Below are 13,826 nucleotides of genomic sequence, written 5' to 3'. Positions count from 1 at the left end.
CCCAGGGCTGGTGAACCCTTATTATAGCCATGTTCATGAGAGGTTGAAGTTCAGTGCAGTCTCTCATTGGAGGGTGGTGTGGGCCCACCGACGCGACTCCCGAATAAGCGACCCCCTCAGCGCGTTCACGGCCGCAGATGCTGCTCTCTCTCCCCCGCTTCGCTAACGAGAGTCCTGACACATGACCTTCCACTCCTCCGCCACATCCATTATGTTCGCCTAATGCATGCCATCTCCCATTACCCCACCCCCACCCCCACCAACACACACATAACCTCCCCCACCCCCCCTACACACACACACGACCACCCCCCCTTCATACACACACACACGACCACTCCCCCTTCATACACACACACAACCTCTCCCCTTACCACACACACACACATGACCTCCCCCCTTCATACACACACACACAACCTCCCCCCTTCATACACACACACACACAACCTCCCCCCTTCATACACACACACACTACCACCCCCCCTTCATACACACACACAACCTCCCCCCTTCAAACACACACAACCTTCCCCTACATACACACACACGACCACCCCCCCTTCACACACATACACAACCTCCCCCCTTCAAACACACATGCACGACCTCCCCCCTTCATACACACACACAACCTTCCCCTTCATGCACACACAACCTCCCCCCCTTCATATACACAAAACACCTCTCCCCTTCATACACACACACAACCTCCCCCCCTTCATGTACACACAAAACCTCTCCCCTTCATACACACACACACACACACACACAACCTCCCCCCTTGATACACACACACACACAACCTCTACCCCTTCGTGCACACACACACACAACCCCCCCCCCCCCTTTATACACACACTCAACCTCCCCCCCTTCCTGCGCGTAACCCTCTGCTTCCTGTCGTGTGTCTCAGCCTGCAGGTCGGGATTCTACAAGGCCTCGGCCCTGGACGCCTACTGCGTGAAGTGCCCCCCCCACAGCCACTCCCCCCAGGAGAGGGCCTCGGAGTGCGCCTGCGAGAAGGGCTACTACCGTGCCGAGCTGGACCCCCGCTCCATGGCCTGCACCAGTGAGTACAAACCCAGTGCGAGATTTACGCCTTCTTCCCAACCCTTTCCTTTAATTTTTTTTTATTAAAGGTACAATAGGTCATTTCGGACTTCTAACAGTCAAGAAAGGAATTGCAGCCACAAATACGGTCAAACCACAACATTGCTTATCCCTCCCCTTTCTCTGTGAACCCGCTGACGTTGAACAACCCCCCCCCCCCTCCACCATTGGCTGTGGCAATTAGAACCGATTTTCAACCAATGAGCTTGACTTATTGTAGAGCTATACAATGGTACAGAGTGTTGGTCCATCAACTGTATATTTTGAAACCCAAATTTACGCAAACACAGGCAGTCAACATGTCAGTGAACCTTTTTCAAAGATAGGAAGGGATTTACAATGGTCTTGTAACAAAGTTTTAACACAAAAATCTTACCTATTGTACCTTTAACATTGAATGCTATTAAAAAAGTGATTGTACCAGACTGTGAAGTAAAATAATTTCCAGTTTCAAAGAGGAATTGAATAACTGAATTAGAAATTATTTAAATAATGACTATCCTTAACATACATGCTCACGCACGCACACACACACGCCTCTAACCCTGCCTCTCCCACCCCTCACTCCCCCGCCGTATGCACGGCGTGAAGAAGCGTGCTCGCAGATGAATGGCTGCCGTTTATCTCCCGCTCTTTAAAGAGCTAGCGGTGTGCGGCGTCAGTTAAAACAGCGGAGCAGGTGGCGGAACCATCTTCTGGGCCGAGGGAGGGAGAGGGGGCGCGAGAGGGGGATGCACAGAACCAAGGTGGCGTGGGATAGAAAGCAAGTTACTTGACACCTTTTTTGTTTAGTCTGGGGATGGTATGTGAGCTTTGCCAGTGTTTATAAAATGACAGTTCATGCCAGCTCAGCTACGGTAATTAGAAAAGTGTAGGGTTTGTCTAGAACAGGGATGATAGAGAGGCCCGCTAAATTTGTATCCCTGCTACCAGGGGGGCAGATTGCAAACCCGCATGCTTACCAGCAGGATATTTTAAAACTCCTTACTCATTTAGCCTATTATTATTACTAATTTAATGAAAAGAAGAACTACTCGTGATTGCTGTACTGATTCATTTTTGCGTGCTTTTATGCCTTTAGTTGCTGCCATGATTGGCTGATTAAACATTTGCATTACCAAGCTGGGCGGCACGGATGGTGCAGTGGGTAGCACTGCCGCCTCACAGCAAGGAGGTCCTGGGTTCGAATCCCCGTCGGCCGGGGCCTCTCTGTGCGGAGTTTGCATGTTCTCCCCGTGTCTGCGTGGGTTTCCTCCGGGTACTCCGGTTTCCTCCCACAGTCCAAAGACATGCACGTTAGGCTGATTGGAGAGTCTAAATTGCCCGTAGGTATGAGTGTATGAGTGTATGAGTGTATGAGTGTGTGAGTGAATGGTGTGTGTGCCCTGTGATGGACTGGCGACCTGTCCAGGGTGTATTCCTGTCTTTCGCCCAATGTATGCTGGGATAGGCTCCAGCCCCCCTGCGACCCTGATCAGGATAAGCGGGTTCAGATAATGGATGGATGGATGGATTACCAAGCTGGTTAATGGTTTACCTAATAAAGTGCTCAGTGAGTGTACATGTTTATAGGAATGCAGTCATTACAGCAATACTGGAAGTATGGACTAGGAGGGAGAAAGGGAGAACAAGAAATTATTAGGTAATAATAATAATAATAATAATAATAATATTTGTAAGTCGCTTTGGATTAAAAGCATCTAAAGAGTAAAATCTAAATGTAATAATAATAATAAGAATAATAATAATAATAATCATCATCATCATCATCATCATCATCATAATACAGTGATATACAGTACAAAGGGGAAGAGATGGATACAGGGAAGAGAGTAGGTCTTATATGTTGACCCCCATCCTTTTATGTCAGACCCCTACACATTACAAGCTTCCTGGAATGGTGTTACTGTCAAATTAGCAACCTGTCTGTTAGCCATCAAAGGGCAAGGGGATGACTATGACGAGGGTCACTCTGGTAATGAAAGATGACCTTCTCTTCAGTATATGTGTTAAATCACTGTAACCACACACATTGCACTTCTTTCTTTCTCCCTCTCTGTCTCTCTCTCACCCTCTCTTTCTCTCTCTGTCACAGACACACGCACACACACACAGACACAAAGTTTAATGAAGAGAGCCAAACACTGCATGAAGATTGATCACGTATGAAGACCAGCCGTTAATTACCAGATTAATATTTTGATTTCAGTTAAGATAAGATTACCTCATTTTCAGGACAGATTCGTAATGTAATAATATTTCAAATTAGAGACCCAGCCAAGTTAGGAAAAGCGCATTTTGTGTATGCAGGATCATCTGGCAGAAAGAAGCAATGATTTGCTCATCTAATTATGAGGCCTTCAGAGCATTCATCCCACCTCTATCCATCAAGCAGAGAACTAATACTTCAATGCAGCTGACAACACGAGAGACAAGCTTGTTTTTGACATTTAGTCAGACTTCACACTCTTTGTCAGAAAATGGGAAGGTTTCGGGATAAAGCCAGAGAATATTCTGGAAGAATTTCTGTACTATCACGGTCATCATCTCAGTTATTATGATCATTGTATCCATGGTGATGATGGTCATCATCATCATCAACCGTCATCATCATCATCATCATTGTCACCATTATTACCATCAATCATCATCAAGAACATTATTACTTTCCCAGAGTTATAGAAAGGCTTTGTCACCCTGAATTCCATTTGGCCTTTTGGATTTTTTTCTGTGGAATCTACAGTTGTGTGGCCATGACTGAATGTCAACATTAAAGATATAGCCAACTGTTCATCTTTTGGATTTATTTCCTCTTTTCAGCAAGCATCACTTCAGTTCCCTCAGCTAACCCCGCATTAGATGCTGGAATGTGTGGTTTGAACCCACTGTAGCCCCTCAATGAAATTATTCGAATTGCTTTCAATGAATACAGTATACACGCAATAACATGCACCGTAACAGTGCACATTGTATATATGTGCACATATATATTAACTGGCTGAGTGACACAAAATCAATCTTTAGCACTTGGACTTTAAGGCGGCAGAGGCTATTTGTGGTGAATTTGTCAATGCAAGGCGAAGAATGATAAAAGAGATGGATAAAAATAATCATGGGTATAAAATAGGGTATAATGTTGCTGTATACTCTTAATCTTGCGTCACATCTCTAAAGCCAGAGGGCTTTGGTTTGGTTTGGGGAAAAAAGAAAGCCCTTGTAAAGGCATGTAGAGGTTAGAGGAGGCCTGTTGGGCAGCGTTCTGTAGGCCTTTAGAGAGCTGTGAGCTGGCAGCTCATTAAACACACGGGCCGACAGGCACCGTGCAGCCTTTCTCCGAACCGTGTAGCCGCACTCTCTGGAAGTGACTGTGTGTGTCCGTGTGTGTGTTTGTGTGTTTGTGTGGGCATGCTGTTTGAGCATTTTTGTATGTATGTATGTCTGTATGTGACTGTGGCTGTGTGATTGTGTTTGTGTGTGTGTTTGTGTGTGCGTGTGTGTGCCCATGTGTGTGTATGTGTGTGTCTGTTTGTGTGTGCCTGTGTGTTTATGTACGGGCATGCTGTTTAAGCATTTCCTTATGCATGCACACGTCTGTATGTGATTGCGTGTGGGAGTGTGTGCAAGTGTGTGTTTGTGCGTGTGCCTATGTGTGTGTCTCTTAGTGTCTGTTTGTGTGTGCCTGCATGTATGTGGCATGCTATTTGAGCATTTTCTTATGCATACACATGTCTGTATGTGATTGTGTGCATGTGTGCTGTTATGTGTGTGGCCTGCACCTGGTTGGTCAGGGGGCAAACCTTGATAAATGTGTTTTCTTGAGAAAAAACTAAGTGCTTTATACACAGCAGACCTAAGGGGCGTTAAGTATGTCAAAGATGGTGTTCAGCTCCTCGGCTGAACTGCTCTACTGATCACTGTGTGCTCAAAGGCCTGCTACAGCCAGTGTGAGCTCTACTCATCATTTCCATTTCTCGTTGCCCCTATTTTTTCTCTCCCTGTGTGTGTGTGTGTGTGTGTGCGTGTGTGTGTATGTGTGTGTGTGTGTGTGCGTATATGTGTGTGTGTGTGTGTGCGGGCGTGTGTGTGTGTATGCGCGTGTGTGTGTGTTTCTGTGTGTGCATGTGTGTGTGCGTGCGCGTGTGCGTGTCTGTGTGTGCGCATGTGTGTGCGTGCATTACGCAGGACCTCCCTCAGCCCCCGAGAGCCCCATGTCGACCATCAACGAGACCTCTGTGACGTTGGAGTGGAGCCCGCCCCGGGGCAGCGGCGGCCGGGGGGACGTCACTTACAGCGTCCACTGCAGGAAGTGCCCGGAGGACGGCAGGAAGTGCGGCCCCTGCGGCAGTGGGCCCCACTTCATCCCCCGTCAGTTCGGCCTGTCCCTCCCCAAGGTCCAGGTCACAGACCTGCTGCCCCACACCAACTACACCTTCAGCATCGAGGCTCTGAACGGCGTGTCCGACCTGAGCCCCAATCCCCGCCAGCTCGTCTCCGTCAACATCACCACCAGCCAGACAGGTGGGTAACCTCGCTGAAAAAACAGGTCAAGCTAGGTTTTGAAACAGCTGGTAGCTGGTTGACCAATTCAGATCAGCTCCATACTCAAAATGGTTTGACCAGCTCAAGCTATGTTTTGAAACAGCTGGTAGCTAATATTTGAGGCTGGTCATAGCTGGATTTTTCGCCAGGGCGTGTAGGTTCTCTTGGTAACTGAAGCCCCTCAAGCCAAGTTCTGCTTGTCTGGGAACAAACTAACATTGGAAGCCTCCTTTTGAGACAGCTATTTAGTCTGGGGCTGGTTTGTTCACTCTAGCCAGCTGTTACTCGGTTAGAGAGAATGGGTATTGTGCTGATTTGATTACACTTTTCCAGCTGTAACCAATCATTTTGTTTGTGTCTTGTCCAAGGCAAAGCTGTAAGCAAATAAACTACGACAATCATAGGAGGTTCAGCGGGGCAAAACAGAGAGTTGCTTGTCTGCAACAACTTTTTGTACTGTTGCAAGCTGATATATGACATTTCCCTATGCCTATGGCTATCCCTGCTAAGACATACCCTTTTGGAATACATATGTTTTCACTCAGAAACTCAGAAATTATGATACATTTACCAATAATAAGTAAGAAAGTATTGCAGCTACTTGGCTACTTACTCCATTTAGTGCTAACTAATAATTATTCATTATTATGTAGCATGTATTATGTAGCAGTTGGCTACATAATAATGTATTATATAGCCAACTGCAGTACATGTTTTGCTGGTTAACTAGTTAGCTGTGTCTGCCAAACCTCTGTTAATGACTGAGCGACTGCTTGGTCGCTTACTTGGTAAAGTGCCACTCGCAGTTCAAGAGTGTCGTACTAGTGCGGACTATGGCCAGCAGCCCCATGGGAGTGGCAAATAATTGTCTTTGCGTCTCTCAGGAGTATGAAAGGGATATAGTCAATTGGGATATATAGCATTGGTCACTGCTTGCACGACTCCTGATGGGATGGGATTGGAGACACCAAATAATAAATATATAAATAAATAAATACTTGACCCTGGAAGCCATGATTCTGAGAACCTGAGATTCTGAAAGTTTTTAAATGTTGAAGAGGTGCAAGCAAATAGTTAAATGCAAATAACAGACGTTTAATCATTTTCACATCTAATTATGCTTTCATGTTTTTCGAGGGAAGGTTAGGAATAGTTTGTTTAAACAGAAACCATGGCACATTGAACATCCTGTTCAGGGGCGTGCACAGGAATTGTAAATCAACCTCTTGTGAAGACGGCACTACAACGGAGTTCAGATGTTGCTGTATTATGTCGATCCCCTGCTGTGTCTTTTTTTTGGGCAAACCAATTTTCCAATTAGCACACCCTCTCGTTATGAAAGCAGCGCCATTAAATGCAGTTAAACTAGATGCAAATAACCAAAACATGTGGTCGCATTCTCTCAATATTCAAGCCGCTGTCTAGCTTTTAGAATTTGATACCAGCCAGCTTGGAATGAGTGTTTATCCACCGCATTGGGTTGGCTGAGGCCTTTTTCAGCTGTATGAAGCAACAGAGCAGTCCGTCCACCACCTCTTTGCAGCTATCCTGCTAGCTAGCAGTAGCATTCGTTGGGGGATTTGTTTCCAACAATGTTGCTTGTGATTTCTTCTTTAACAAAAAAAGTGTAGTTCTTCTTCTGATATCACGGGCAGGGTTGCCAGGTCCTGCTCATATTTCCAGCCGAAAACCTGCTGAAAACCTTCCCCAAATGACTTCAAACTAGCCCAAATATAATGTTCCATTTAGGCCTTTTAAATGGATGAAAGAGATCATATTTGAACAGGTTTTTGTAATTGTCCTTCCTTTTTTTACGTTTTTGTTTTAACAGCCAAATGTTGGCTATTGAGGCAAGTATTCTGAATACTGCTATGCTATTTGAAAAGAAACTATGCTCACGACAAAAACCTTAACTCAATATGTACTTTAGAATTTATTTTATTTCTGTGGACCCTCCCAGTAACTTACCTAAAAAGAAGCTACACCCATAGTCAATTTGTTGTGCATTTTAGAATTTCTTTGAATTCTGTGGACTCAACCAGAAGCTATTCTGCCTCATCTCATCTCTTTTCTTAGTCTTATTTCTCTCCCCAGCTTGTGCTTTTCGGGAAGGACTAGACACACACACACACACACACACACACACACACACACACACACAATGACAACTATTAAGACACAATGCAAAGCGTCAGGTCTGTGCACTATTTGTGCACTTTAGCAGCTTGCATTCACAGCATGCATAATCCATTTCTCCCTCTCCCAATCCTCAACCCTCAATCTCAATCCTTTGGGTATTTTTGCCCATATTTAGCCTATTTGCCACCTGGCAACCTTAATGTTAATGTTAGCTATTCAGTCCTCACCTAAAAATCTCTGTTTGCTCCATATTTATTTGACTTATTGGTCCTCTGCTGCTGTAGCCTATCAACTTAGAGGTTTGATGCGTTGTGTGTTCACTTCTTCTGTATACCACTGTTATTGTAATGTGTGGTTATTTGTGTTACTGTCACCTTCCTGTCAGTCTGGCCATTCTCCTCTAACGTCTCTCATTAACAATACATTTCTGTCTGCAGAACTGCTGCTCACTGGAATTAGTTTTTTTGCAAAATTCTTTGCAAACTCCACTAGACTAGTGTGCGTGAAAATCCCAGGAGATCAGCAGTTTTGAGATACTCAAACCACCCTGTCTGCCATCAACAATCATTCCACGGTCAAAGTCAATTGGATCAAATTTTGATGGTTAAGATAAACATTACCTGAAGTTTCTGACCCGTATCTAAATTATTTCATGCATTACACTGCTGCCACACAATTGGCTGATTAGATAATTTCATGCATAAGTAGGCGTAATAAAGTAAAAAGTTTCCTAATAAAGTAGTCGGTGAGTGTATATTCCTTTCAACCTTTTCTTATTTTTCTTATTTAAAAAGATCTTTCCTTCCATTTTTTATGTTACGAAAAACTTTATTTAGCAACCGCATTTATCCAAAGCGACAAAACAGACAATGAAAGAAGGAATTCTTTCATTGTCTGTTTTGTCGCTTTGGATAAATGCGGTTGCTAAATAAAATGTACTATAATGTCTCCTTTCACAACTGTAATATTATGAGGCAATTCAGAATTAGACACAGACTGTGTGATTGAATGATATATATATCTATATATATATATTTGCGCTCTTTCTCGTCTCACTGTCTGGCAGTGCGGAGCAGGGGGAGGCACGTCCCACATGCACCCCTCTTGCCGATATGTCAACGTTTGCCAAGTTTAATTTGTGTAAAATAATAATAATAATAATAATAATAATAATAGTTCTAACTGTAATAATAATTATATTCATAATAGTAAAAATAATAGATGTATATTTCTCAAATCAACACCTTTTCAGTGCAACGGTGTCTAACCAGCCCAAAAATCCGCAACCCATGACCGTGAATTTTTCAACCGCAACTGAACTTTACAAATAGCATAATTTGGCGTGAAGACCACGGATCTGGCAACAGCTGCTGCAAACCTGCCAACCTGTCCTGATGCTTTATGGAACATACAGTTTTAAACTGCAGCCTGCTAATTCCGCAAGTTGCTATTATTTTTGCATTTTTGCATTTAATTTATTATGGCAAATGTTGAAGAGGTTTCAATTGGTCTATAATTATTTTGATTTTTTTGGGGAATCGTGGCGTCCCCTCGCCACAAGGAGTGCACGTCCCTGACTCTGTCGCAAACCGCCGGGCGGACAGACTGACTTTGGTGCAATTTTATACTACGGCGTATGAAAAGGCCATTGCAAGACGTTGCACACCGTTGGAAGGAACATGTCCTTGTATTACACTCTGTTCTCACCTTTCATGGTGAATAGTGAATGAGGGCGATTGTCTGAAAATCATAGGTGGATGATTGGAGCATAACTCATAATGCATGTGATGTACTGTAGTGTATGTGCCTGCCTGGTTTAGATTGCAGTGAGAGGTTTATTTTTCTTCTTCTTCTTTGTGGTATGCAATTCACATTCACAATTCACTTCAATTTTGAGTTTCGCTTTGACACTGGGAGCACTTGTACTGTTCCGCTATGGTGCTTGGCGTTTTCTCAGTTGTTCCTCTCGGATTTGAAGGTTGATCTTTCCATCATCCTTTTTTCGAAAACACTTAAGCACTTGGCAGCTGCTGTGTACAGAAAACCCCTGTTCTTTACGTGCTGCGGCCTTTGCTCTTGAGCCCGAGGACTTCTTTGGGCATTTTATTGGTGGAGAAGTGACTTATCTCTTCAACCCCCTTCCCTTAGACTGCTGCCACGGGTTCTGTGGAGTGCGGAGGGGGTGGGGGGTGGGGGGGCGGTGGCACTGTCAATGAAATGGCAGAGGGGGACCGCAGCTTTAAGATAAACAGCCTTCAGTTGAAGAGCACAGCCGCGCGTGGTGTAGCAGCCTTGGTAACCTTGGCGAAGGGGGCGGGCATCGTGTCGGTATACTCTCCCAGCCTCCAATCTCTGCGGCAGCACATTTACATATGCATAAAGCGGTGCCTGCCTTTCACAAGACCCTGCGAGATAGAGAGTGTGTGTGTGTGTGTGCGTGTGTGTGTGTGTGCGTGCGTGTGTGTGTGTGCGTGCGTGTGTGTGTGTGTGTGCGTGCGTGTGTGTGTGTGACCGTGCGTGTGTGTGTGTGTATGTATGTGTGAGTGTGTGTGGGAGGTGTACTTTGCATTTTTCTTGTTATTTTTTGCGTCTCTTGTTTGCATCTGCTAAAGTAACCCCATCAGCTCTGGTTCTACAATCACCATACTACCTGTCGCCACACCACTGAGCATGTAGCACTGTAGCAATGCATTTCCCAGACTTCGCTACAGTGCAGACACAGTACTCACTCATTCACAGCAGTAATCACTTCTTCTTAGTGCTAGCTGTATAGCTAGCAGCGCCAACCAAAATTAAATGGCAAGCTAAAATAAACCTACCACTGCTCGGAGGAAGCCAAGTGTGTTCTGGTTAATGTTCTTCTCTTACCACTGGAGAGTTTCTACGTCAGCATGCTTGTTGGCCTGGTCTCTCAATTTACCTACAAAGCATATTTGTGTCTCCTTAAAAAGCACTGTGTAAGTGGTCAGGGTTCTAACCAGTGGGCCTGCAGACCATGCCCCTCGGTAGCCAGCGCTGGTGTGTTCTGACCCACAGATGACAGAGTAGCGCAGACAGGTCTGTGTAAACAATTATACAAGACTACTACAGCAAAGGGTGGCAGATATCTGTTCCTCTTTGGAAAACCGGAACACCCCATCTGCTGCCGAGTCTTCACGCGTTGACGCCTTCGTTAGCATCTGTGACTTTTGCACCGCCACCACCCCACGGCGACATTGGAAGCACGCGACGGAAGGCGCGTCCGGGTGACAAACCTGCAGACATCAGCAAGCGTCTCCTCCCGTGGCTTCCTCAAGCGTCGGCGCTCCGCTGACTCGGAGCTCATTAGCATAGCCGGGATTGAGCTGAGTTGTGATTGTTTCCTCCTCCTCTCCTCGGCCATTCCTGGAGAAGTGGATTGCTTCAAAGGCAGCGACTTTGTCTTTTGAAGAAAACTGCACTGCCCCCACTCTGTGCTCTTTAATTAGCAGTGTGATTAATTCTGCTTCTTTTACAGCTGTGATCAATCAGCCTCTTCAATCAACCTCTCTGTCTCTCTCCCTTTCCCTCCCTCCTTGCTTTATGCACTTCATCCCCCTCCTCATTTCTGGCATTCTCTTTTTTCCCTCCCCATCTCTGATTCTCTCCAAGCCTCCCTCTATTCATTTCTATTTCTCTCTCTCATGCCCCCCTGCCCTCTTCATCTTCAAGTTTCATTTCAATTCAGAATGCTTCATTTGCATGATTACCCGTACATATTGTCAAAAGCCTAATTAATAACAAGCACAATCAACAGTATTGTATTAGTACAATGAGAAAAAAGAATATGGTATAATAATAACAATAATAATGATAATAATATTAATAATAAGTATATTGATATAATACAATGAATTATAAGTAGCAAGTGATAAGTCATAATAATAATAATAATTATCATAATAATAATAATAATAATAATAATAATAATAATAATAACAACAAACAGGCAGTGCAGCAGTTTAAACAGACCAAGAATTAAAGTGCTTACTTAACATCGTATGCTAACTTCCATAACAATAATTTTAAAATAATTTCCATCTTTGAATGTAGAAACATTTCCTTCACAAAGTAGTTAGGCAGTTAAACAAAGTGTTCATCTTCCAAATCGCATACTAATCAGACTTTTTCTGATTTTTTCAGAATTATGTTTTCAACTGGAAAAATGGCTGACAATGCTCAATGACAAATTATTTTTTAGGGGCTGTGTTTTTTCAAGCTATTGACTCCGAGTTCTGTCCATTTGCAAGTCTAGTCAGGCGCATTTTATTGGTCCAATAATATTATTTGTTCTTGGACCCCTAATAAAGCTCTCTCAACCATCTCATAATCTGTCTCCTATTTCTCTCCCCTCTTCTCCCTTTAGTGAGTGTGATCCTGAAGGAGAGGAAGAGCAAAGACAGCATCACTCTCACATGGCAGGGGCCAGAGAGGGCCAACGGGGCCATTGTGGAGTACGAGGTCATCTACTACGAGAAGGTCAGTCGGTCTGGGGCCCCTGATTTCCACAGCTCACTGATTGCCTACTCAGCGACCTTTGACCCTTGTTTAAGGCAATACTTATTACTTCCATGTTGCATGTAGTTGAGACGCACATGCTTGTTGTGCCTTAGAGAATGAATCCATTGACATGGTGATAAGTTACCACGCAGTCGTACGTAAGTATTCAGACAGTGACACAATTTTTGTTGTTTTGCCTCTGCACTCCAGCACATTGGATTTGAAAAGAAACATGGATAGTAATTGGACAGATTGAGTGAAATGGATGTTCACTAGGATTTTGGTCAGGTGATTGACTTGACCAGTTACTTGGCGTGACCTTACCTGGCACCGTGGCAAAATAGATAACACTGTTGCCACACAGCAAGAAGCTCCAGGGTTCAAATCCTGGCCTGGGCCTTTCTGTGTGGAGCTTTCATGTTTTCCCCGTGTCTGCGTGGGTTTCCTCCAGGTACTCCATTTTCCTCCCACCATACAAAGACACGTACGTTAGGCTACTTGGGGGGGGATTAACAGCATGTTGCAGCAAAAGAGCATGTGTGCTCAGTCATCTTACCCTGTACAAATAAAGGTTAATAAATAAGAACATGCCAAACACTTTTTGACCTTGAAAAACTCCTTGGTCCTGCTACAACATGAAGCATCGTCTATTGAGTATGGAGAGATTTGGTTGGATCTGAGCAGATAAGATGTTTCTGTACACTTCAAAACCCCATCTTGAGTCATGTGAGCCAGATCCAAAGCAGGCAAAGCTTACAAACTCCAGTGGTATTGCAGTTTAGTAAGCCTCTGGCACCAGATACACAAGCACACTCATTGTTTAGGTACGCAGTGCCTTTGTGCATCTGGTGCCAAAAGCCCCATATTCAAACATGGCAGCATCCATGAACTGGCTTCAAGTGCCAATGAGCAGCCTCAATAGGAATTCCATGGAACTGGTTAGTGGAAGCTGCCCTCAGTTCTTATATATTTTGAGGTGCCCAAGCCATAACACTACCTCCGCCATGTTTCACAGATGTGGAGAGGGTGCTTTGTAATATGAGCAATTCCTTTCTTTCTCCACGTCCCTCTTTCCATTGCTTTGGTACAGGTTAATACTCATCCTGTATCCGACTTTGATCCAGAACTCTACTGTTCTTTTAAATTTACTTTTTAGTGAACTCTAACCTGGCTGTTCTGTTCTTGAAGCTTACCAGTAGTAAGAATCTTGCAGTGAACCCTCTGAGGTTCTGCTTTTGTAGTCTTCTCTCTATTTAAGCCTTTGACACATCTATGCCTGGCACATCCTGGAGAGTGTTTTTGATTTGTTTGACATTTGAAAATAGGTTATTCTTCGCAATTTAAAGTATTTTTCAACTGTAGTATTCGTCATCCATTTTCTGCTAATGCTAAGCTCAACACTGCTTCTTGCTTCTTTCCATAACGACAAACCAAATAATTTTGAGTGTGTCAAAATCTGTACCAAACTGGCATTGGAAATTAAAATACAGTACCCATACTATAATAATTGCATGCAA

General features: G+C 44.1%; 1 protein-coding gene across 1 annotated transcript in view; it reads left to right on the top strand.

Moving 5' to 3' along the window:
- Window positions 1–13,826, top strand: part of LOC133125831 (ephrin type-A receptor 3-like) — a 149,368-nt gene that overhangs the window by 73,919 nt on the left and 61,623 nt on the right. The window contains exons 4-6 of the mRNA XM_061237500.1: window positions 917–1,072; window positions 5,296–5,631; window positions 12,176–12,288. Coding sequence (XP_061093484.1) covers window positions 917–1,072; window positions 5,296–5,631; window positions 12,176–12,288 — 605 coding nt within the window. The remainder of the gene's footprint in view (window positions 1–916; window positions 1,073–5,295; window positions 5,632–12,175; window positions 12,289–13,826) is intronic.

The sequence above is a fragment of the Conger conger genome, chromosome 4 (assembly GCF_963514075.1).
Source record: "Conger conger chromosome 4, fConCon1.1, whole genome shotgun sequence".
Lineage (NCBI taxonomy): Eukaryota > Metazoa > Chordata > Actinopteri > Anguilliformes > Congridae > Conger > Conger conger.
This window is presented reverse-complemented; position numbering and strand designations above follow the sequence as displayed.